The sequence below is a fragment of the Camarhynchus parvulus genome, chromosome 11 (assembly GCF_901933205.1).
Source record: "Camarhynchus parvulus chromosome 11, STF_HiC, whole genome shotgun sequence".
NCBI lineage: Eukaryota > Metazoa > Chordata > Aves > Passeriformes > Thraupidae > Camarhynchus > Camarhynchus parvulus.
In genome coordinates this window covers 19,709,211-19,731,917 of record NC_044581.1, presented here as the reverse complement: position 1 = coordinate 19,731,917, position 22,707 = coordinate 19,709,211, and the positions used below count along the sequence as shown (strand labels likewise).

Below are 22,707 nucleotides of genomic sequence, written 5' to 3'. Positions count from 1 at the left end.
TTTAGCATGGTTATATACTCATCTTTGTAGTGGTGGGGAACACCTTGACATTCACCTTGGACATATATTTATCACAAACCCACACTGGTATTACTACAAGCTCTGGTTCAAACTGTAAGCAAGACCACAGTTATGTTTTGTCAGATACTTCTTTCATTGCCTACTCTTTTTGGGTTTTTTCAGATTATGCAGAGGAGAAAACAGATATAAAGGCAGTGAACACTTTAAGACCTACACTTCACATTTAACTATTTTAAAAACATTCTTTAATGACCTGCTGAAAGCTCACATTTGAAAATACAACTATAAGGAGATATGCCATTTTAACTGTGGCAAGCCAAGCTGGGCTCCCGTGCTGATGTGCATTTCCAAATGACCCACTTCCCTGCCAGCAGCAGCAGGAGCAGCCCCAGCTGCTCCTGGGAGGCTGTGCAGGAGTGCTTTCCCCTGCTCTGGGTGCACACTTACCTCTCCTCCTATGGTGAGCAGCCCAGGAGCATCCAGCTTCCGTTTCTTGCGGGGGCCGATGGCTGCCAGCGCCGTCAGGTTGGCATCCCTCTGCCTCATCTGGGCCAGCTCCTGCTGCTGCATCTGCCACACAGGAAAGAAATCTCTTTAGTTTGATTCTCTTGCGTTATCTAAAAGTTATCTTCAGACCTGCAAGCATGAGGTGAAGCCACACGTGAGCAATCCCTGAGAGCACTTTACTGCTCCCAGTACTATTCCAGCAGCCTGGTCATGGAGCAACAATGAAGGTACTGAAGTTCTTGTGACTTTTCACAGGATTTCTGCTTCCAAATATCTCAACTCTTTCCAAAAACACTATTCTTTTCATTAAAAACTGCCCTAGCAAGTACTATATACTAACTACACATCTCTAGCTTATGACTGATATGAAGAATATCCTATCAGTCACATTGGTGTTCTAACCAACACCTCTCCCAGTCCAGCCTGTGCTGCACTTCTGGAGGATTTTCCAATGGCAGGAAGGATGGTCAGGCAGGAAAATCCTCTTTTTTTGGGAAGGGAGAGCTAAGCTGGGCTGAGTTATAAGCTAGAAACTTCCCCAGCCCTGAGAAACCAGGACTGAGTCTCCATCCCAGTGTGGTTCCACCACCCAGCCCTTGGTTTAGGATGCAGGAACACACCTGCCTGATTTTCCATCTCCCTGTCACTCTTCTGGCACCACCAACCCAATTTGAATTGAAATATCAATTCAAATTTTTAAAAAAAACTCATTTTTTGTCTTATTTTTATTTTGAATTTCAAACACACTTGATGTTTTCTTAAAAAAAATCTAAATTAATAAGATATCTCTATCTAAATGCTAGCCAAAGGTAATGCTGACACAAAACCTTTACAAACTGACTTTACAAGTGCTTTCTGGGCTTAGGCTTTAGGTAAGAATACATTTGACCAGTTTGAAGCAGCTGCCAGCTGCATTATGTAACAATATAGCACGTTACAGAAAATAGGAGAAAATTCTCTGGCCAGCAGAGAGGGAAGACTGCATATTCACTATAAACTGTGTAATTCTTTCAGAGTGTTAATGACAAGTGTCACATTCCCAGGAACACTAATATTTTAATAAATACTCTGATCAACACAGAATAATTGATTAGGCAACACAGAATAATTGATTAGGCAACACAGTATATTATCTTAATTAGATAAAAGCGTTCATATCTCTTAGCAATAATTCTTATTCATCTCAAAACCCTGGGTTTGCAAAATCTATCAATAAACTGAGAGGTGCTTCCTTTCTAATCCCACTGATGTCACTCATGTTCCCACTTCAGCAGCAGTGCAGCTGAAGTGCACTGAAGAACACCACCTTGAGAAATTCATGGATGGTAATAAAAACATGGAATGATACAGGCACAATTCCTCATTAAAATGAAACTGAACTGACAAGCAGAGACAGAAGTGTCTCAGCCATTACCTACACATGATCTGCACACAAAAGCAGGGCCTGAACTATCTCAACCAATGCTAAAAGGAGAGGAGGTTTAAGCAAAAAAGTGCCAGTATGGAATCTCTTTTCTCCATCCACCTCTGTCCAGAACAAGCAGATCCACCTCATGCCTCTTTTCAGGGCAGCTCTCAGATGAATTCATTTGGCAGCCAGCACACTTGTGCCTGACCAGCTTTGGTCACAGGCTGGCCAGGGAGTGTTTCCAGCTCCAGGGGATGGTGCCAGGGCCCAGCACTGCCCAGAGCCAGGGGAGGTGACCCAGAGAGCCCTGGAGGGCAGCACCCAGGAGCTGGAGGCAGCAAGTGAGGGGCACCAGAGCTGGGCACAGCACTCGAGCTGTGGCCTCAGCAGTGCCCAGCACAGAGGGGCAGGCGCTGCCCTGCTCCTGCTGATCCACGCCAGGTGCCACGGGCCTCCTGCCCCCTTGGGCACACCTGGGCTCAGGTTCAGCCACTGTCAACCACCACCAGCACCTCTCCCACCTTTGTCCATGATGGGGACACTGGGACCAAGCACAGCCTCAGCATCCTGACAGCAGTGAGCTGGAACTGGGAATATTCAACCTGGAGAAAGACCCCCAGAAAGACCTCACTGGGTCTTTCCTGTGCCTAAAGGGAGCTGACAAGAAAGACAGACAGGGATTTTGGACAAGGGCCTGGAGTGACAGGACATAAGGGAATGGCTTCACACTGAGAGAGTGTGGATGTGGATTAGCCACAAGGAAAAAATCCTTCTCTGGGAGGTGCTGAGCTGCTGGCACAGGCTGCCCAGAGAAGCTGTGGCTGCCCCATCCCTGGCAGTGTCCAAGGCTGGACAGGGCTCGGAGCAACCTGGGACAGTAAAGAGTGTCTCTGTTCATGGCAAGGGGTGAACAAGATGATCTCAAAGATCCCTTCCAAACCAAACCATTTTATATTTTCACATTCTTCAGAAAATTGAATTCAGTCATTTAGAGTTTGAAACCCTGTTTTGAAACCCCATTAAGAGTTTGAAACCCCATCCCTTGCTCATGGCAAGGGATGAACAAGATGATCTCAAAGATCCCTTCCAAACCAAACCATTTTGAATTTTCACATTCTTCAGAAAATTGACTGAATGGTCATTTAGAGTTTGAAACCCCATTTTTCACACTTTCATGCTTTCATACATTTTGCAAGCGCAGTTATTATCATACCTTGAGTATAACATTATCTAAAAATACATCTCTCATCTAGAGGGTAAAAGAATTTCCTAAATACAAAAATGAAACGTAGAAAAATATCTCAATAATAGTGCAAAGGTCTATACATACTTCTCTTTGCCAACTCATATTAGGTTTTTAGCTCAAATATCTTTGGCTCTCTTCCAGATTAAATGCCAGTTAGCCAGAGCTGCCCGCTTACCCTTTCAAGGTAGATAGCAACAGTGGTGAGCTCTAATCATTTACAAAGGTCATGATCGGAAGCTAGCCCGTGAGCAGTCATTTAAAATTCCATTGATCCCTATTTGTAGTCAGGGAAAGAAAATGGACATTTCAGCTGTATTGTAATTATGAGGCTTCAAGGCAACTGTAAATAGATGTGCAAATCTAGATACTGGCAAATACCTTAGAGAAGAAATTATTACTATAGTATAACATATATCCAGGAAAGGTTGAAGATAAAACTGCATATAAAAAAAGATCAATCATCTTTTTGCTAATTTGCCTTGCTTGCCAGCCTACAAGGGTTATCACAATTATCAGAAGTCTGATGAATATTTAAGCAAGGGCCAAGTGGCTTAGAGTGATCTCAGACGAAGTTGTCAAGCTTTGCAGAATAAGAAATTCTGCACTGGAGTAAGTATTCGTTTCCTGGGAGGTGCAGGTCAGAAATACAGTCTGATAGATAACTAGTATTATGCAAAGGTTATATGAATATTGTATCAGTGTCTTATCCAAAGTCACCATTTTCAAACCCACAGGAAGCTAATACTTACTTGGCTCTCTGTGCTACCTGTACTACACTGTATCCTGGCAGTCTCCACGTGGAATATCAGCACACAGTGCCTCTTGTTGAGTTTTTTTTGCACATGTAAATTGTAAAGCAAAACGTGCCATTTCTCTAAATTCCCCATAGTGGGATAAATCTTGCCCTCACTTTGAAACCTGCAAACTGGTTTTACCAAGAAACTATGGAATAGCTTCAAGAATCTGCAGAAAGCTTTGCACTCATCTATTCCTCAGGTTCTTTGTTCTCTCTCTTTTGATCAGTGAGAAAAACTAAAGATGGTTCTTGATATCATATACTAATCTTGACAAATGCACAAGATTTTCCACTACCTGTAATTCATCCCTTGACAGGACAGCTGGCTCAAGAGACAGAGCCAAAGGAGCTGAGCTCTGTTCTACCCACCCTGGGTGAATTCTGCTAAGACTTCATCCTTCACCTGCCTGTGTCTCTCACCCCACATCACCCAGCCTGTCTGTGTCTGCTACAGGTTCTCCAGACAAGGATCCTCCTCCACTACTTGCCTCACTTGTCATCAAGCCCCAGTGGGCTGAACAGACATTCCTGTAATACAAATAAGGAATATGTTGCCAGGTACAAAAGATCCAGACAGAAACACAACACGGTTCCTGATACTGGTTTAACAGCACACACCATGGTAAACTACAGCAGGAAAGAATAACCTTATGTAACCTTCATGAATGCTGATCAAAAAATTTCTAATACATCAAACACATCATCGTGGGATCACAGTATCCTGATGTTTTATAACATAGAGGCTGAAGTGTTGAAAATACTTGATAAATACTGTATTGCACAAATTCTCAGCAATCTTTTATAAATTATCACTGGTGGTTTTTTAGGCTTTCTTTAAAGCCCATCTGAAAGCAGAGAATCATAAAAACTACATTGAAAAATAATCAGAAGAGTTATGATCCTGATACTGCTTCCCAACAGAGGCCTTCAGCTTGCAGAGGTCAGTGTATTCCAGCTGACAGGAGAGCCTCTCTGCACGTTATCCATGAACCTGCTTACAAGAAAACATCTTTGCAGTTTACAGATACTTACTAGCAAGACGTTTGAGGAGACCTTATTAAGATCTCAGACCACCCTTCAACACCCCACCATTGCCGGCTTCTTCATACTCCTATTAAAATTTGATCTTTTTTCCAAGTCACACACTTCTGTTCCTTCATATCCTACATCACATTACCAGCACCACTCTCTTTCCTACCCATCATCTGCCTTTCCATGAAAAATACCGTCCCCAGTTGTAATTTCTGTTTAAAATATTTTTTTACAAAAGCGGTATCTTGGCTTTGGTTCCAAAGAGGGGACAGTGCACCTTGTGCACCAGACGCACACCCTGGCCTGTGGAGGCTCTTCTCCCCAGAGCACCCTGGAATCACATCCTCTGGGTCAAGTGGAAATGACTTTGCAGCCAGCTTTGCTTACCTGGTTCCACTGTAACCACCCTCTGAATTCTCAGCACTAAGAATAACAGGAATTGAATGTCCCCATCTTCAGTGCTCTGAAATTACTCTTAGAAGTACCTCTAAAACTAAAACTACTTATGCTTCTGACTTTACATGATCAATTACATTTTCAAGCTAACAGAGCAGCCAGTTTCTATAATACAGTTTATCTTCTAACTAAGCCAGTTACTAATTACTGGATATTTAAACAAATTAAGCACCTGTTACTATCAGTACATCCTGATAAAATAATTTCCTGTTACTTAACGTGATTTACCAGAAATTAATCTAACTCACTACATAACTAACAAGATGCAACTGTTTGACAGCTGTATTCATTCACACTCTTATTTTCATATTGGGCTCCTGATGCAAATCTTTCTTTAACTTGCCTTTATCACAAATAATATGGATATATTTATCAATAGCATACTAAAATTTCTGCCCTCTGGGAAGAAAGCAAGGCTTCAATTCAGAACCACATTCATTAACAACAATTAACTTTTTTGAAAGTAAAAATATTTATCTAAAACACAAATATTCCAATATATTATACAAGAAAAATGCTTACAAATTAGATACTATTCCTTACTCCTTATCAGATCCAAATGTATTTTTAGCATGGGTGGTCTCTCATTTAATGAAAAGTACACCATAAGGACAAAGCATTATTTTGAACACTGACATTCTCTTGTGATGGTGGCACAGCATTAAAACCACAGAAAGAACACTACTTCACAACTTTAATAAAGTGCAACTAACCAGAGAAGTTCTAGAATTTCAGTTTGTTTTCTGTGGATCATTATTTGTTATGATACATTTAGGTATTTAAGAAAGAAGTGCCACAAGCCATATGCCACAAGGAAGACAGCCATATGTCTGTGTGAAGTATCAACACTAGATCTTGAAACCTAGGTTTAGTAATTTCCAAAAACCAAGAATGCACTTGGTTTTGTGCATTTGTCAGGCAAAACCCAGGCAAAGAGAAGTGAGCTTTGTCTAAAGCAGAGATGTAGATAAAATATGGATATGGGCTGTAGGTGCTAAGGACTAAGAGCAGTTTCCTTCCATATGATCAGAAAGTAAGAGGACAGCTGGAAATCCTAAAAATTTTAGTCTACATATAAATACCTTCAAAAATTAAAGGGAGAAGAGGGAGTGGGATCACATGAGAGAGAGAAAGGTCAAGGAGGTGGTTCTGTGCCTACAGGCAGAATTCAGGGATGTTTTTTGGCCTAGAAGGAAAATAACCCAGTGACAGAGACACAGAGGTGATTGTGAAGATAAAGAAGAAGAAAGAGCTTAAAGAAGTAGTCATGTATGTTTAAACACTGCCAATGTAGGATTTGATAAGGGAATAGAAGCCAAGTTGTAAAAGTAAGTTTCTGTAGTCACAGAGCCAACTCAAGCCCACCAGGACCTACATTTTATCTACTCACAATTCCCAACCTAGCTCAGAAATACCACCTAAGGAGAAATGAGAGGAGGCTCCCAGCACCACAGAAGCTATAAATATCAACAGCATTCATGGGTGAGGACAGACAGCAGTGAACCCCGAGCAGGAACCTGGCAACAGAGGGTGCTAAATGGCGGAAATGTTTGATGAAAGCAAGATCATATAAACAATGATTTAAGCATTGATTTCTAGCCAATAGGCATCAATGGAAATCCCTCCTAATTCTGTTTGCGATGGATGGCTTAATTCCTGATAACAGAGTCATATGCTGAGAAAAACTTGTCTTAATTGAGGGCTCTGTAACATGTATCTATCAGTCTCAGACACTGATTACACCCCCTGGAAAAACATCTTTTCTGCTGAGGAGTGCCTGAAATGCGGAACCATTACACATGTCCTAAGATGGCCACAACAGAAGGTGCAATTAAAAATGAAACTCATTAAAAATGCTGGCAGGAACCTCATGAAGTCCAGGACAATGATGAAGAAGGATGGGTGCCTCAGTGAATTTCAGGGAGCCTTGCAAAGCAGCCTGTGTGTGCAGCAGCCCTGTGCTGTCCCCCAGCCCTGCTCTGGCTCTGAAATCTCTCGGGGCCAGCACAGCTCCAGTGGCTGGTAAGGAACTGCTCCAAGCACTGAAGTGCTGCAAAAATGCCACACCAGAGAGGTTTCACCTGTGTAACAGCAGGTCATGCACCAAACACATTCTGTGAGACTTTTAAACATTCACAGCTCTGACAAATTGTATCCAATTTTGTTCAGTACAAAGCTGGATGCTGCTCCTTCCCAAGTGTTCTCCCACAAGTGAGTAAAAGCTCCAGCTGTCCCTTGCAATGGCTGCACATCTAGCTGAACTAGATCAAGATTTTTCTTTACTGTGAAAGGTGTTTGTCTGTTGGGTTTTGGTGAGGGAGTTTCTTCTTTTTTCTTACCCACACATTTTTAACAGCAGCTGAAAATTATTGCACAGAGTTAGGAAAAAAACCACCCTGGGCAAAGACCAAGCTGGGAATGTTTCAGCCTCAAGATGACTGTTTCTCAAAATAATGAGCATCTGAACACAGTTCTGGAATCTTAACTGAGGTACTTTGGACCAAGCATCTTTCCTACAACAGACATTTCTGTTTATTACATCTAATTTCATTATGTTTTACAAGTTTACTCAAATTTTCCATTTAAACGTGCCCTATTACTTTCAAGACAATGTGTCAAACTCTGATACAGAAAATGCCAGGTGCATCCTGCCTTTCATTTTTATTTTTCCTTGAAATATAAAGCCTTAATTGTAATTTTCTCCAGTCTTGTACATTACACAGTTAAATGGGATTTTAAAAACAATTATCCTCATATCTACAATTTCATCCCCTTACTACTCAAGACTACGTACTGTCTGAACTGATATATATATATATATATATATGTGTGTGTGTGTGTGCATATATATATAAAAAAATAGTCACAGGTTTAATTTTCTTGGAAGTATCCTTAACAGCTGACTCATAATCTATAAAAAATCAAAAGCATGAAGAATCTGAGATTTTATTTTAAACTCTTGTAATTTTTTAACATACTGGGTTACATTTTTTTATTTTTCAAATACAATGCACTATTATTTAATTATTTATTAACTTCAACACATTTATTTCTGTAATAGTCCAACTATTTCTTAAGCTACATATTCCTATCTAGAGTAACACAGGGTATAATAAATACTTAAGGAAGATATCCCTCAAACACCTCTGAAAGAGTTCTACAACAATGGATATTTTGTCCTTCCAGTAACTTTAATCATTATATTCCTTCACTCCTCAGAATCTGTTGTTTGAGCTCCAGTACAATTTCTCTTGTTTTGGTTCTACTATTCCTCAAACAATTTCTCTTCAGTAGCACCAGTTCCAGGCTCTCCTATGCTAAGCTGGAGACACATCTGGTTCAAACCTTTGTATTTGTTAGGTGCTGTAAGAGTGTGGCAGATTTGCCAAGCCAAATCTGAGCAAAGTCCATGTGAGCCAAAGGTTTGTGAGGCACAGATAACTGGGCAGGATCAGCACTACTAGAGCTGGCGCCTTACTGGAGTGTCAATAACTTACCTGTAGTGACATCAGAAAAAGACTCTTGAAAAAAAATCCCCATAGAGCTGTTATTTTGTAATTATCAGTCCTAATTTTATTTTGGAGCAAGGCAACTATGGACAATCACCAATCTTCTCAAGGTGTTCCTCAAAGGACATGAGACAGGATCAGTATGGCTGGGAAGAACATGAGCCAAAGCTCATGGGGCTGCTCAGCTCAGGAGCACCCAGTGGAACATCCTCACTCCCATCCTCACTTCTGGCAAGAAAGATGGGATAAGGCATTTTCCCAGGCCCTTTGCTCATCTAAGTGGGGGTTTACTATGCTCCCCAGATTTCCAGGATCTTCTCCTTTCCCCCTGAAGTGAGACACTGTGTGAGGACTCAAACTGATGTTTGAATCAAGACCAGGGAGCATAACACACAGTGAAAGCCTGAGCGGAGCTCGGTCACGTCGAGAGTTACAGACTGAAGTAATGAGAGCAGGAAACCTGCTGAGCTGGGGCTTTGGGACAAGTGACAGGAACACTCGCATATGGGACAACACTCCACAAAGAGTGGGCCTTTCTAAAATCATGCACTGGAAAGTAAGAGTGCAGGCAGTAATCCCAAAGGCTGTGCTGCCCACTGTAACACAGGGCTCGGTGCTGGACTAGTGAACCAACTGCTCTGCTTTTCACATGGCAGGTATCCAATGAGCCTTTCTGAAAATACCCTGCAAAGACTCTTCCATCGTGTCTGAGCAATACAACAGCTATTTGGATGGTGATAACTCTCCATGGCTGCTCCAACTTTGTGTTAGTGCTAGGGGAGTCACATCAGGAATTTTATCTGCACCATCTTCTCCATGCATCAGGAATTTCAAGCAGAGCATGGCCTTTGGTTACTTCTATTTCTGTTCATCTCTGGCACAACTTGAAATCTGAATTAATTAAAAATCAGTACACCAGAACTGCACCAAGAAGATGGAAGAAGTTCTTGGCTGGTCCAGCTGAAGACCAAGGCACATAGGAAGATCTCATCGTCCATAGAAGAGTGACAGTATTTCATACCATAAAATCTCACACCAGCCTGAAGTGTTTTCCCCATTTTTTTCCAAATAAGTATTTCTATTTTTTGGTGAAATTTCTCTGGCTATATTCCATTAGCACAAAACTTCTGAATAGCAGAAATTTTGAGTGCATTTAAAATAGCAGTTAATCAGAAATTCTAGTAAGAGGCTTTATTAACTAGATTATTCCAAAAGAAAATGCCCAGATTTTGATACCAGTCCTCTAGCATTCTTATGGGAAATCTGCATCTTGAAACTGCCAGCCTCATTTGAGGAAATGAGGCGAATGTAGCAATCTACTAAAAATCATTTGGCTGTAATAAGTAATTTTAATCAAATAGTTAGAGAGAATGGCATTGGAGTTAATGTCTGAAGTGTCATAAACAGATGGGAAATGTGCAGTGTAGCGACTGGTTGTGCACTTTTAACGCAATTTCCTCTTCTGCAGTTTGGATTGTGGTTTGATCAAGTCTAAGTGACATGACAAAAACAAATTTAATTTATTCTGAAACTATATTCAACTAAAGAATGCACAATACAGCAAGTGTGCTGCTCTGCTGGAAAGTGAAGTTTGAGGCACAGCAAAACACCGGGAACAAAAATAGCCACACGCCCACCACCTTCTTCCCCTTAAAAGTTGTGGGGGTGGTGCTGGGGGTTCACTTGTAAAATGGAAGTTCCACTGGGGATGCAAAACAAGCTTGAATTTAAATAATCTACATATTTTCTATTTTAGATTGAGCTATAGCAAAACCGCTGCTGCTCATTTGTGCTGCAGATCAAGGGAACAACACACCACAGTGTGGGGACAAAATATTTCAAGCAATTTCTCAGACACTGACAAGCAGTAAATTAGGGAATCTTGTAAGTACAATACAGTAGTCATCCCCTTCTATTGATCACATATAATTTACATCTTACAAAGATGTGAATTCTTGCATTTTCACTCCACAAGGAAAATCTCAATGATTTATTCATTTCAAATAAAAAATAGAAGGTAGATAAGAAGAATTACTTCACAGGCTGTAGCTTTCTCAGGGCACTAGTGCTAGGCTCTTCTTTCGCACTGCCCGAAGGGCCTTTGTGTGCAAGTCCCTCTAATTAACAAGGTGAATCATGCAGCAGTTCCCTAATTAGTGAACATGACAAGCCAATGGAAACAAGCAGACAGACCTGGCGCACAGATATGGTCAACAAAAGGCACAGCAACACACCATTAAAAAATGCCTATTTCTTGTAAATGAAATAGCAAGAGAACTAGCATAATGCTTAATTTTCCTTTTCATGTTTTATGCTTATTCCTCATTTATTGCAGATATAAATAACGACACAAAAAAATCAAGGTTTCCAACTGCAAGTCACACCACCTCTCCAAAATCAAAGACTACTTATCCTACGTGAATAAGCATCTGCTCAAGGGGCATTATTTGTTTTCTCTCTTGTTTTTCTGCTTTAAAAAACGGCAGTTACATTACATGCTTAGGACTTTAAGAATCTGTTAATTAATTCTATTCAAAATTATTTTTTCTTGAAATCCTTTTTCATCAATAGATGAAAGGAGTGCAATAGTTGCACAATTACTGCAGTATAAAAATGCCTACATTCTCAATATGTCATAATTTCTACCTTTTGTATGAGAAAAAATAAATAATATAAGTGAATAATCAAAGAATCAGATTTGCATTAGAAAGGAAATGAGATGATGTAAAATGTACCTCCTTACCTTCGTCTTTCCAAGTAAAATATTTTTAATCTTTCACTCTTCCTTCTGCTTTTCCTAAAAACACTCATCCCATCTCCAAAACAACATAAGAGGGTTAATTAATTTTCAATTTATTGCATATTGAACCTCTGATGTAAATTTTTACAATCCTTCGACATATTACAATTCTAAAATGTGTGTCACCACCAGCAGAATATAATTCTTCACAGAAAAACTCCACTATGTTTTTTTGCACTCTATTCCTTGGCATATTATCATAAGTAAGGAGAACTATAGATATATCCTCATTACAGGCTCCTCTTTCTCACAATCTTGGGGGGAAAAAATTCTGACTTTTCTCTTTGAATTGTAAAGGTAGAAGGGTAAAACTTCATTATGTTCTAAAACTGATGTTCCAAATCCTAATGTCTAAAAATCCACATTTTTCTGACCAGTCCAGTTTTAAAAATATGGGAATTAAAATACTGTCCCCTAAGACATAATTGTTCTACATGCCCTTAAAGGTTGGTTTTTGGCCAGAAATTTGAAGAATATTTAATGATGTTCCATTACAGAGCTGGCCAGCTGTTTCAAAGTGGTTTTAAATTCACAATAAACACTGTCAGGGATGACAAGGAGAACACTGGAATCACCACTGTTTGCTGTGCTCATTTTCCCCTTCTTGTCCGTGTGCACTTCCCAACTTGTCTCGGACCCCACGCAGCACACCCTGCCTAGGACAGCTCCAAACCCAGGCTGGAAGTATCCTCTTTTAACATCAAGGCACAAAGGATAATCTGCTAACAAGTGAACTCTGCTGTGCCATATGCAGGCAGGAAGGGTTCAGCAAGCAGCCTGTCACAAAGGCTTACTGTTGTACAGAGCAGCGAGCAGAGCCAGGGCTCCGCACCGCGCTGCTCAGCCCAGCGCTGCACACAGCTGGGCTGAGCAGCCTCAACACACCCTGCCACTGACATCCTCCACCTGCAGCAACAAAATCAAGGAGATGGGAAACAGACACCAAACAAGCACACGCAGAAATCAATGCATAATCACAACATCTGATTGGTTAGGACTGATTTTCAGATAAATTGCACACACATGTATCACCGGCTGGGGTCTGTGTACAAATCACAAACAGGACAGGACTGCTGGGAACGTGCCTTGAGCTGTTTTATTTTCCAGCATCAGCCTCATTACATGGCAATGACAATGGGAAGATGCCATCAGCTCACATCCCAGGCAGAAGACAAAGAATGAAATATTAAAAAGTTTTAAACTTAATAATAAAGCTCTGTGCATTGTGTTTTAAAACTTACAAGCAAATATTGTATTCAAAATAAGCAAACATTGTTTTAACCAAAAATACATACACTTATAGTAATTTGATAAAACTACTGTCAATATACTTTTACTTTGTATAATTAGTCAAAAAACTTTTAAAGTAAGTTGTAACATTAAGTTCTTTAACTACTGCCTAAAATGTAAGATAATAACATCTTCCCATTATTATAACCATGTAATAAAATTAATGCTAAAAAATAAAACAACTCAAAACACATTCCTAACAATCCCATCCTGTTCATAATTTATACATAAACCCCCAACCAACAATAAATGGTGTTCTGTGTGAGGATTGAACTTATGATTTTTAGATTACGAGGCTGATGCTGGAAAATAAAGCAGCTCAAGGCACGTTCCTAGCAGTCCAGTCCTGTTCGTGATTTGTACATAGACCCCGGCCAGTGATAACATACACAGGTTATTTTATAGATACAACTGCAAAAGTACTTTGCATTTAAGCAAAAACGTTAGGTGCAGCTGATAACAATAAATCCTAATTGTCCACAGGAGTTGTTACGATATCAGATGGTATCTAACACCAGAGGACAAATTCTGTTTGTTTTGAATATTGCTACTGATGTCAATAGAATTGTTCCATAGTTACAGTGGCGGGGCAGAAGGATTCAATTATAACATTTAAATGTAAGGGACACGCATTTAAAATGCAACAGGAGCAAAAATAAAAATCTCCATCACAGAACAGTCAGATCATTCTCACACTTGCTACATAGCCTACTACATGTCCTCAGCATTCCTGAATGCTGGCATGCCTGCTAATGCAGACATTTCCTTACCCACTGGATATAGGATGTTTGTTTTTCAAATTTCAGTACTTCCCAGAAATTATTTCTCCCCATGCCTAGACGGACAGATGAACATACTTTAACTGAGGAATTATTTTTAAAGCCTCAATTAAAATTACCTGAGGATATTTATGAAATGTACATTTATGATTTTTTTTCTTTTGTGTAGCTGAGCAGATCACAGAAGCCACCCTATCTTATAATGTTAACAGAAGCATCCATTGACAAATTTAAGAAATAGATGCATTTTAGATAGCATAACAATGTACAAGGTATTTAAATATTATAGTAACTCTCTATCCAATCATCAAATAAATACAGGAGCAGAACACTGTCACATATTACTGAAACCCAGCACCTTGTACTGAGCACCATGACTGCACACAACACACACAGAAGTTTAATTCAATAGCTAAGCATTTTTTACCTCTATGTCAACTACCAAATTAAACATTGACAAAACTGGGATAAAGAAATGGTCTCAGGAAACTTTGCCAGTCTCTCATGGCCTGAAGTTACCTTTCTCCTCTGCTAAAATTTAGAGTATTGTTTGACTTCTGCACCCTAAAATAAGGTACAAGTTTTTAATCTCAGACTTAATTACAGAAGCTCATAGGGTGAGCTAATGGAGCTCCATATTCTTTAGGTGTTTCTATGCAACCTGAAGGTCTGTATCATCCTATCTTGCAGCCACCTAGATCACTAAAAAGGTAAAAACAGCAAAAAGATGCAAACACATATTTCTTAGAGGGAGGAAGAAATCATCCCATACTTTTGTTTTCTGACACACATAAGAGATTCCTGAACATAATGCTTAAGAAGGAAAGACTAGCAAATGCTGATGACAGACCATTATTAAAAGAGAGAACAATTTTGCTGAATACTGAATTTACTGTTCCTCCAAACAGGACGCTGAAAGCAGTTGACTCAATTGAACAGCAGCATACGCAGTGAAGTGATGATGTGCATTCAGTAAGCTCCACAATCATTCCCTGTCACACTAAGGCAGGGCAGAAATCCTGGAAATTCCACAGGCACCCCCTGAGGGGAGCCCATCTCACCTGTCCAGAGCTGGCAGGTGCCCACTACAGTCACTGAATGCTGGGCTGCTTAGGACTAAGGGCTCTGTGGAAACACAGCTCAGAATTTAAACAAGGTTTTCAAAATAAACAGAAAAATTATCCTTTTTCTCATAAAAACATGCTTTCTTCTCACCAATTTCACCTCAAATATGTTTCTAGTGGAGTGAACATTCTGCTGCTCTCCTGTTGTCCTGAACACAATTAACATCTGAGTTTAGCACTTAAACTTTATTTTCCCATTGAGTATTTTTGACACTTTCCTAAAGCTTACTTAAATTATCTGACATGTTTGCCAGATATGAGCACTTCTGCCAGGACAAATCTTTTTATCATTACGATTTTTGTTTTTTTTAAATAATAGATTTTCAAGCACCTCACCACATGAATATGGCTTTTGGCCATTAAGAGAAATCTTCAGAATCTACAGGGTGTTATTTTTGTTTCAAGAATATAAATGTCTGTTCTGGATATAAATACATTTTCTACTTGTGGAGGTAAAGGACACAGCAGTGTAAGAGGCTGCTCTGTACCTCATGGCTGTGCAGAGTCAATAAACCCATGAACTGTAATTGCACCACACTGCTTTTCAACTTGCTTCCCTTCAGCCCTACCCAATACTGAGGAAACAGTTTTTAGGAATCTGTAACACCTCAGTGTACAGACACTCATCAGCATAAATGCATATAACATACCTTCCTATTCTAGGAAATCAGGTATTTATGACCATTTCCATGGAAATCTAGAAGTTAAGCATCAATTCAGTAGCAATTTGTAATACTAAACAAAACGAAAACTCTTACAAATCATTACTCAACTGCTCAATAACATTAAAAATACATTAATACCTTTCAAGTGTTTACATTTTAGAGAGAATACCAACCTTTAACAAAAATATTTGAGGGGAAAACAGTCTATATTGTGAATGACAATAAGAAATTTTATTTATTTTAAAGATTACTACTACTACTGCAGGAAAACTACTTTTCCAAGGTATGTTGAGCAGTATCTCATTATTCAGCCAAGATGATGTAACTCTTTCACAGGCTGACACAGTATTTTTGAACGACAAGACTAAACTAAAAATAGGAAATAGATGTTAACACACCTTTCATGACCCCTGCATGTTACTGCCCAGCCACCTAGCTTGTAGCTTAGAGAAGAGCTGCAGAAAAGCTAGCTACAGTCAGAAATGATGTGTTTAGCTGACCAAAATGGACACTTTTTACCCTATGTTAATGATATTAAATGTTCTCAAAAATGGCCTGGCAAGGAAGCTTTAAATTACTCTCTGTTTAAAATTTTACCACTGCATTTCAACTTTTGCTTTAATTGTACTCCCATGAACTCTTTCATCTTCCACTACCAGGTTAGAAACAGATCCCAGATTTTATGAAAAGCAGTGTGCTCTATGAAATGTACACATTGCAAACAAACGTACACATCCTTGTGAGAGCACGGAACATGCGAGCACCCAGCCAGACTGCGGCCGGGAGGCGCTGCGGGAGCAGGGGGAGGTCAGGGCGGGGGCTTCACAAAGACAAGCCGGGGCAGGGACACGGGAGCCGGGACGCGCAGCCGCAGCCAGGGCGGGCAGGGACACACAGGAGCCGGGACGTGAAGCCACAGCGCACAGGGACTCACAGGCAAGGGCACAGAGGTTAAGGGATGAGCAGCCCCAGCCCCTCAGAGGAAGGGGCACACGGAGCCGGGATAAGCAGCCCCAGACCCAGCCCCTCACTGGAAGGGGCACACAGAGCCGGGATAAGCAGCCCCAGCCCCAGCCCCTCACAGGAAGGGGCACACGGAGCCGGGATAAGCAGCCCCAGCCCCAGCCCCTCACTGGAAGGGGCACACAGAGCCGGGATAAGCAGCCCCAGCCCCAGCCCCTGCCCCTCAGAGGAAGGGGCACACGGAGCCGGGATAAGCAGCCCCAGCCCCAGCCCCTCACTGGAAGGGGCACACAGAGCCGGGATAAGCAGCCCCAGCCCCCCCTCAGAGGAAGGGGCACACGGAGCCGGGATAAGCAGCCCCAGCCCCAGCCCCTCACTGGAAGGGGCACACAGAGCCGGGATAAGCAGCCCCAGCCCCTCACAGGAAGGGGCACACGGAGCAGGGATGAGCAGCCCCAGCCCCTCACAGGAAGGGGCACACGGAGCCGGGATGAGCAGCCCCAGCCCCTCACAGGAAGGGGCACACGGAGCCGGGATGAGCAGCCCCAGCCCCTCACAGGAAGGGGCACACGGAGCCGGGATAAGCAGCCCCAGCCCCTCACAGGAAGGGGCACACGGAGCAGGGATGAGCAGCCCCCGCCCCAGAACACACGGAGCCGATGAGCAGCCCAGCCCTCACAGGAAGGGGCACACGGAGCCGGGATGAGCAGCCCCAGCCCCTCACAGGAAGGGGCACACGGAGCCGGGATAAGCAGCCCCAGCCCCAGCCCCTCACAGGAAGGGGTACACGGAGCAGGGATAAGCAGCTCCAGCCCCTCAGAGGAAGGGGCACACAGGAGAAGGGATAAGCAGCCCCAGCCTCAGTCCCTCACAGGAAGGGGCACACAGAGCCGGGATGAGCAGCCCCAGCCCCTCACAGGAAGGGGCACACAGGAGCAGGGATAAGCAGCCCCAGCCCCAGCCCCTCACAGGAAGGGGCACACAGGAGCAGGGATAAGCAGCCCCAGCCCCTCACAGGAAGGGGCACACAGGAGAAGGGATAAGCAGCCCCAGCCCCCCACAGGAAGGGGCACACAGGAGAAGGGATAAGCAGCCCCAGCCTCAGTCCCTCACAGGAAGGGGCACACAGAGCCGGGATAAGCAGCCCCAGCCCCAGCCCCTCACAGGAAGGGGCACACAGAGCAGGGATAAGCAGCCCCAGCCCCAGCCCCTCACAGGAAGGGGTACACGGAGCAGGGATAAGCAGCTCCAGCCCCTCAGAGGAAGGGGCACACGGAGCCGGGCGCTCGCCTCCGTGCCCTGGGGGCAGCGCATGTGACGCGAGCCCCGCAGGATCCGGGGGCAGATGAAAGCTGGCAGCTGTGACTGCCTCGAGCGCTCCCGGCTGCCAAACAGGGCTTACAAACACGTTAGCTCGGCAGCAGAATTAAAGCCCTCATTCAGGTTTGTTTTGGAGTAAGAAACCAACGCGCACAGAGGGGATGGGGGAAAATTTGCCCTGCAGGCTTGAGCCTAAATACACCTTGACCTCCCCCACCCCCGCAAGCTGCTACAGAGTAGAGCAGGCTTGACTAAGGGGCCAAATCATCTAAATAATAATTCATGTTGTTGTCCAAGCAACCTCCTCAGCTTCTGACAAGCAGACACAGCTGACATTTGCTGCCCTCTACTTATTAAACAGGCAATCATATTCTAAAATGTGGTTATTCAGCCAAATTAGCACGAAAGTAAATCTGTTGCAGTGCTCAGTTAAAACAGTTATGTGATTTTTCCACATTCACAACTTGCTCCAAACAGCTTTTTTTCTTTTTTCCCCTGTCTATGCCAGTGTGATAAATTGTTCTGAACAAGGTTGTTTCTACCTGAGGAAGATCCATATTTAGACAGAATATCACTGAAGCAAAAGGAGAACTGCAAATTCAGTCTTGACCTCTCCCTTGCACAAACTCATCTGGTGTATATATACATATACACACACAGATAGAGTATGTGTGTTTATATTTAAATAGATTTTTTAAAAATTTAAAAATTCTTTCAGAAAAGGAATTGCATGCATTCCTCTGGAATCTCTGGATGCAATTGTCAGTATTCAGGACAGGCAAACTCAAACCACCCTTATCACAAACCTTACACACCAAACACGGAAGAGAATAGCCCCCTTATCTTTTACCAAGCTTGGCTGTCCAGGCATTCAAAAGGGATTAGAAACAGGGGGCTGCCACCCTCCACTTGTTCAAAATCAAAAAGCAGTAGCACTGGTTATTCCTACAGACATGGAAGGAAAACTACAGGAGATCTGAAGGTCTGAAGATTTTACTGTTACCACCTTCAAAAAATTCATTTTACAGGAGGAAGTTCCTGCTGGACTATCTTGGTGAAATTCAGAAGAGCAAAGTCACCTTCAGCTTCAAAAATTCTTTGCAAAAAGCTTTCACCATTCTAAACCCGAGTTCTGGAAATTCACATTTAAGTAATCCTGTTGCTGTATAATGAGAGACTGCTTATTTCAACAACCTTGGGTTGTGTTAGGTAAGACTCCATCAGGGTGTGTGTGCTGGAAGGTGATGGAGACAACAGGGATGGCTTTCTCCTTCCTGACCACCTTTTTGCTTTAAAAACAATAAAATCCAGTAGAGGGAGCAGACTTTGTAATAGGTACTGCTCTTCTGGATCTGTTCAAACACAAGCCAAATATGTTTCACACCAGAAGTAAAGTCCAGTTTGAAAATGAGTCTTGACTCTTCCTCACTAGTTTTACTTGAAAAATAAGAGTACACAGCGACTTAGCATTTTGTTAGGAAACACGAGAAAACAAGAAATAATCACAAAAAGAAAAGCCAACTTTTACAGGTGTATACAATTCTCAGTAGTTTCATGCCCTCCATTCTCAGAGCACTAAATGGGAACCCTTCTGGTAGCAGGGTAAGAAAATCCCTCTGTTTCATTGGTTATGAATAGCTGCAAAAGCCTCAAACAGGAGTTTGCACCAGGACAAATACACTTGTCATACAAGATCTAAGGAAATTACATTGCTGTTGGGTTAATTTGAAGGTTGATACCTTTCAAATACTCAGTGAGACATCAGCTAAACAAGGAACAATGCTTGAGTGGACAGCTTGCTTTCTTGTTCCTTTCTCTTGTCACACCCACAGAATCCCAGAATGGTTTGGCTTGGAAGGGAACTTAAAGATCCTCTCACCATGGGCAGGGACACTTCCACTGTCCCAGGCTGCTCCAAGCCCTGTCCAACCTCCAACCTGGCCTTGGGCACTGCCAGGGATCCAGGGGCAGCCCCAGCTGCTCTGGGCACCCTCACAAGGAGGAGTTTTTTCCTAATGTCTAATCTAACCCTGCCCTCTGTCAGTGTGAAGCCATTCTCCCTTGCCCTGTGGCTCCAGGCCCTTGTAAATTGTCTCTCTCCATCTTTCCTCCAGGTACAGGAAGGTCACACTTAGGTCACCCTGAAGCTTCCTTCTCCAGGCTGAACAATCCCATGCTCACTGTCCCATTTTGTTTTGCACAAGCCCCTGCTCTCCAACATATGCAACCTCATTTTTCCTGCTTACCAACACCTCCCTTGCAAAGCCTCCCAGATGTGACACAGAACTTTGTGAGGAACAAAACACGGATGCAATACATGGATCCTTCTCACACAAGGCACTCACACTGGCGCAAACCAAGTTCTAAGGGTTTGTTCTCTAGGTAGCAAGTATAAACAAAGATAAAGGAGTGTTCTTACTTCATACTATAAAGATGGTGGTATGAAAACAGTTTGTTACTTAAAAATGGCTGTGTATTTAGCTCCTCTATCAGTAAAACAGCATTTCCCTTTAAGAATGCTAAACCCAACAGTTTTCATCAGTCATGAAAAATAAGCATTCATGAAAACTAAACAAGAGTTGGGCACTATGTGTATGCTGTAGAAGAAAATTATTACATTGGACAGCATTGGATTTAATTTAGATTTGTGGTAGACTAATATGATAAGCTTGGGTCAAGCTTAGGCTAGAGAGAAGACAAAAAGAAACCCAGCCCTTGACTCAGCTCTAATTAATATACATTTTACTTAAGCAGGAATAAGTAATTTGACTCAGCTGGAAGATATCACAGCCATTCCTCTGATCCCCCAGCATTTTTCTGTCAATTATCCAGTTTCTGACTCTCTGAACAGCAAGGGTGACACCACACTTCAACTTCAGCCAGAGAACTTGCCACAAGTTCTGCTCTAAGCCCAGGAGAACAGGGTGGAATTGTCATCACCTTCAATTTTACAAAGATATATGCAAGAAGTTCTGCTGAACAGTAAGACTGCTACTGAACAAGGTTCTACAGGACTTCCAGAATCCATCACAGGGCAGCACCTCATCCTTGGAAACAAAGGGAATCTGGAAGACTTACATACCAAGATCCATATGTAATAAACTTATTACTGGTTATAAATTGTCTTGTTTCCCCAGCACCATTTGCACATGCAAATGTAATACCAGTCCTCTCTTATCCTGGTTTTAAGTTTTAAAATCAACTTCAGTCATCAGAATTTGGGACTGTTACCATAATACATCTGTACATCTAAAGTAATATCTGCGAAAAGGAAAAAAACCCCACAGCTAACACAAGCAGTAAACTTAATAATGCAGTAGGACTTCCAGAAGAGCATTTTTACTGGTAAGAAAGGACCACTCCTCTCTGAAGTGCAAGTTTAGTACTAACATTTTAGGTCATTGCAGCAACTCTGTAACTTCAGAAAAATCTTGTACTTTGAAGCCAAATCCAGCTTAAGCCAGATGGGAATGGTCAAAGCATTTTTCTGGGTACAAACAGACCTGTGGTACAGGTAAAGTACAAAAAAGGTGACTGTTACCTGACTTTCTGCACATATTGACAGAAATGCTTGCACTCCTTCTGCATAACAGCTGCAGCCTTGGTAACCTGATGCAGAAAACTATTCATGAAATAACTCTGTTCTGAGGAATCAGTGTTGTTTAAACATTGCTTCATCATTACTTCAGGTATCACATTTATAGCTTTTCCTTCTCTCCACTTACTGACACTCAGATGGATCAGAGCTACATGGAAATTTAACTTAAATTTCCTATTCAAGTGCCCCACTTCTCAGTGTTATAAGAAACCAATTTAAGATATGATTGTTGCTTTTGGATCAATATTTTAATGTCAGGCATGATAAAATAGAAAACTTACTTAGACTTCTCATCACTGAGACACTGCTTTAGCAGTAAAATATTTAAGAACTTTGGCTTTGCTGAAAAGGTGAATAAATGAACTTGCCAAACAAAGAAAATCCTTTTCACTTGCTTTTCATTTTCAATAATTATGATAACTGCAGTAAACTATCATATAAATATTCTAAAAGAAATCACTCCTATTAAGTTGATACATGTGTGCTGAAAAGAACTTATTTAGTGTAAAACTGTTTTCCTATTATCGTCACTAAGTATACAATGCTGGAGTGTCAGTAATTCTGCTACAAGTTAAGTTCTGGGGGGATTAAAAACCTCTAAGGCAATGTTAGAACCACATAACATATAAGTCATAGATGTACATATTTCATTATTCTGAAGAGAAGGATCCTATAGCTTTTTCTAGAACTCCACCTGCTAACAGCCCCCATATTTTACTACACAGAACTCAGAAAAGGATACAAGTCAAAGCCTAAACCTCAGCCCAGCAAGGCTCTTGCTCCAGAGGACACTGCAGGTGGGGGCTGGCAGCACCCAAGGCAGCGGTTCCCACAGTGGAAGAGCCTCTCTCAGCCTGCTGTGCCCCTGCAGGACCTGAGCACGCCCAGAGCTCCTGGCCAGGGGACCACAAAGGACCTGTCCAGCCCTGGGCAGCTGGGCCAGCTCTGCTGGCAGGGGCACACACAGGGCTGCATCTGAAGGCTGCTGGCATGAACATCAACAGCTCAGAGAGTTCCCCTGCATGGCTGATGGGCACATCTGAGAACAGATCCCACTGGGGGTTATCTAACCCTGCACACAGGCTCAGACATTTATGGGGTCTGGTTTATTCATTATTGTGCCATATTGTTGGTTGATGATGACACAAAAATTTGAACCAAGTTCATCTTCCAGGATCAACCTCAGCTACTTG

At 42.1% G+C, this 22,707-nt stretch overlaps 1 protein-coding gene across 1 annotated transcript in view; it reads right to left on the bottom strand.

Moving 5' to 3' along the window:
• The window catches only part of LOC115907888 (transcription initiation factor TFIID subunit 4-like), a 153,339-nt gene that overhangs the window by 48,269 nt on the left and 82,363 nt on the right, over positions 1–22,707 (bottom strand). The window contains 1 exon segment of the mRNA XM_030956090.1: positions 469–591. Coding sequence (XP_030811950.1) covers positions 469–591 — 123 coding nt within the window.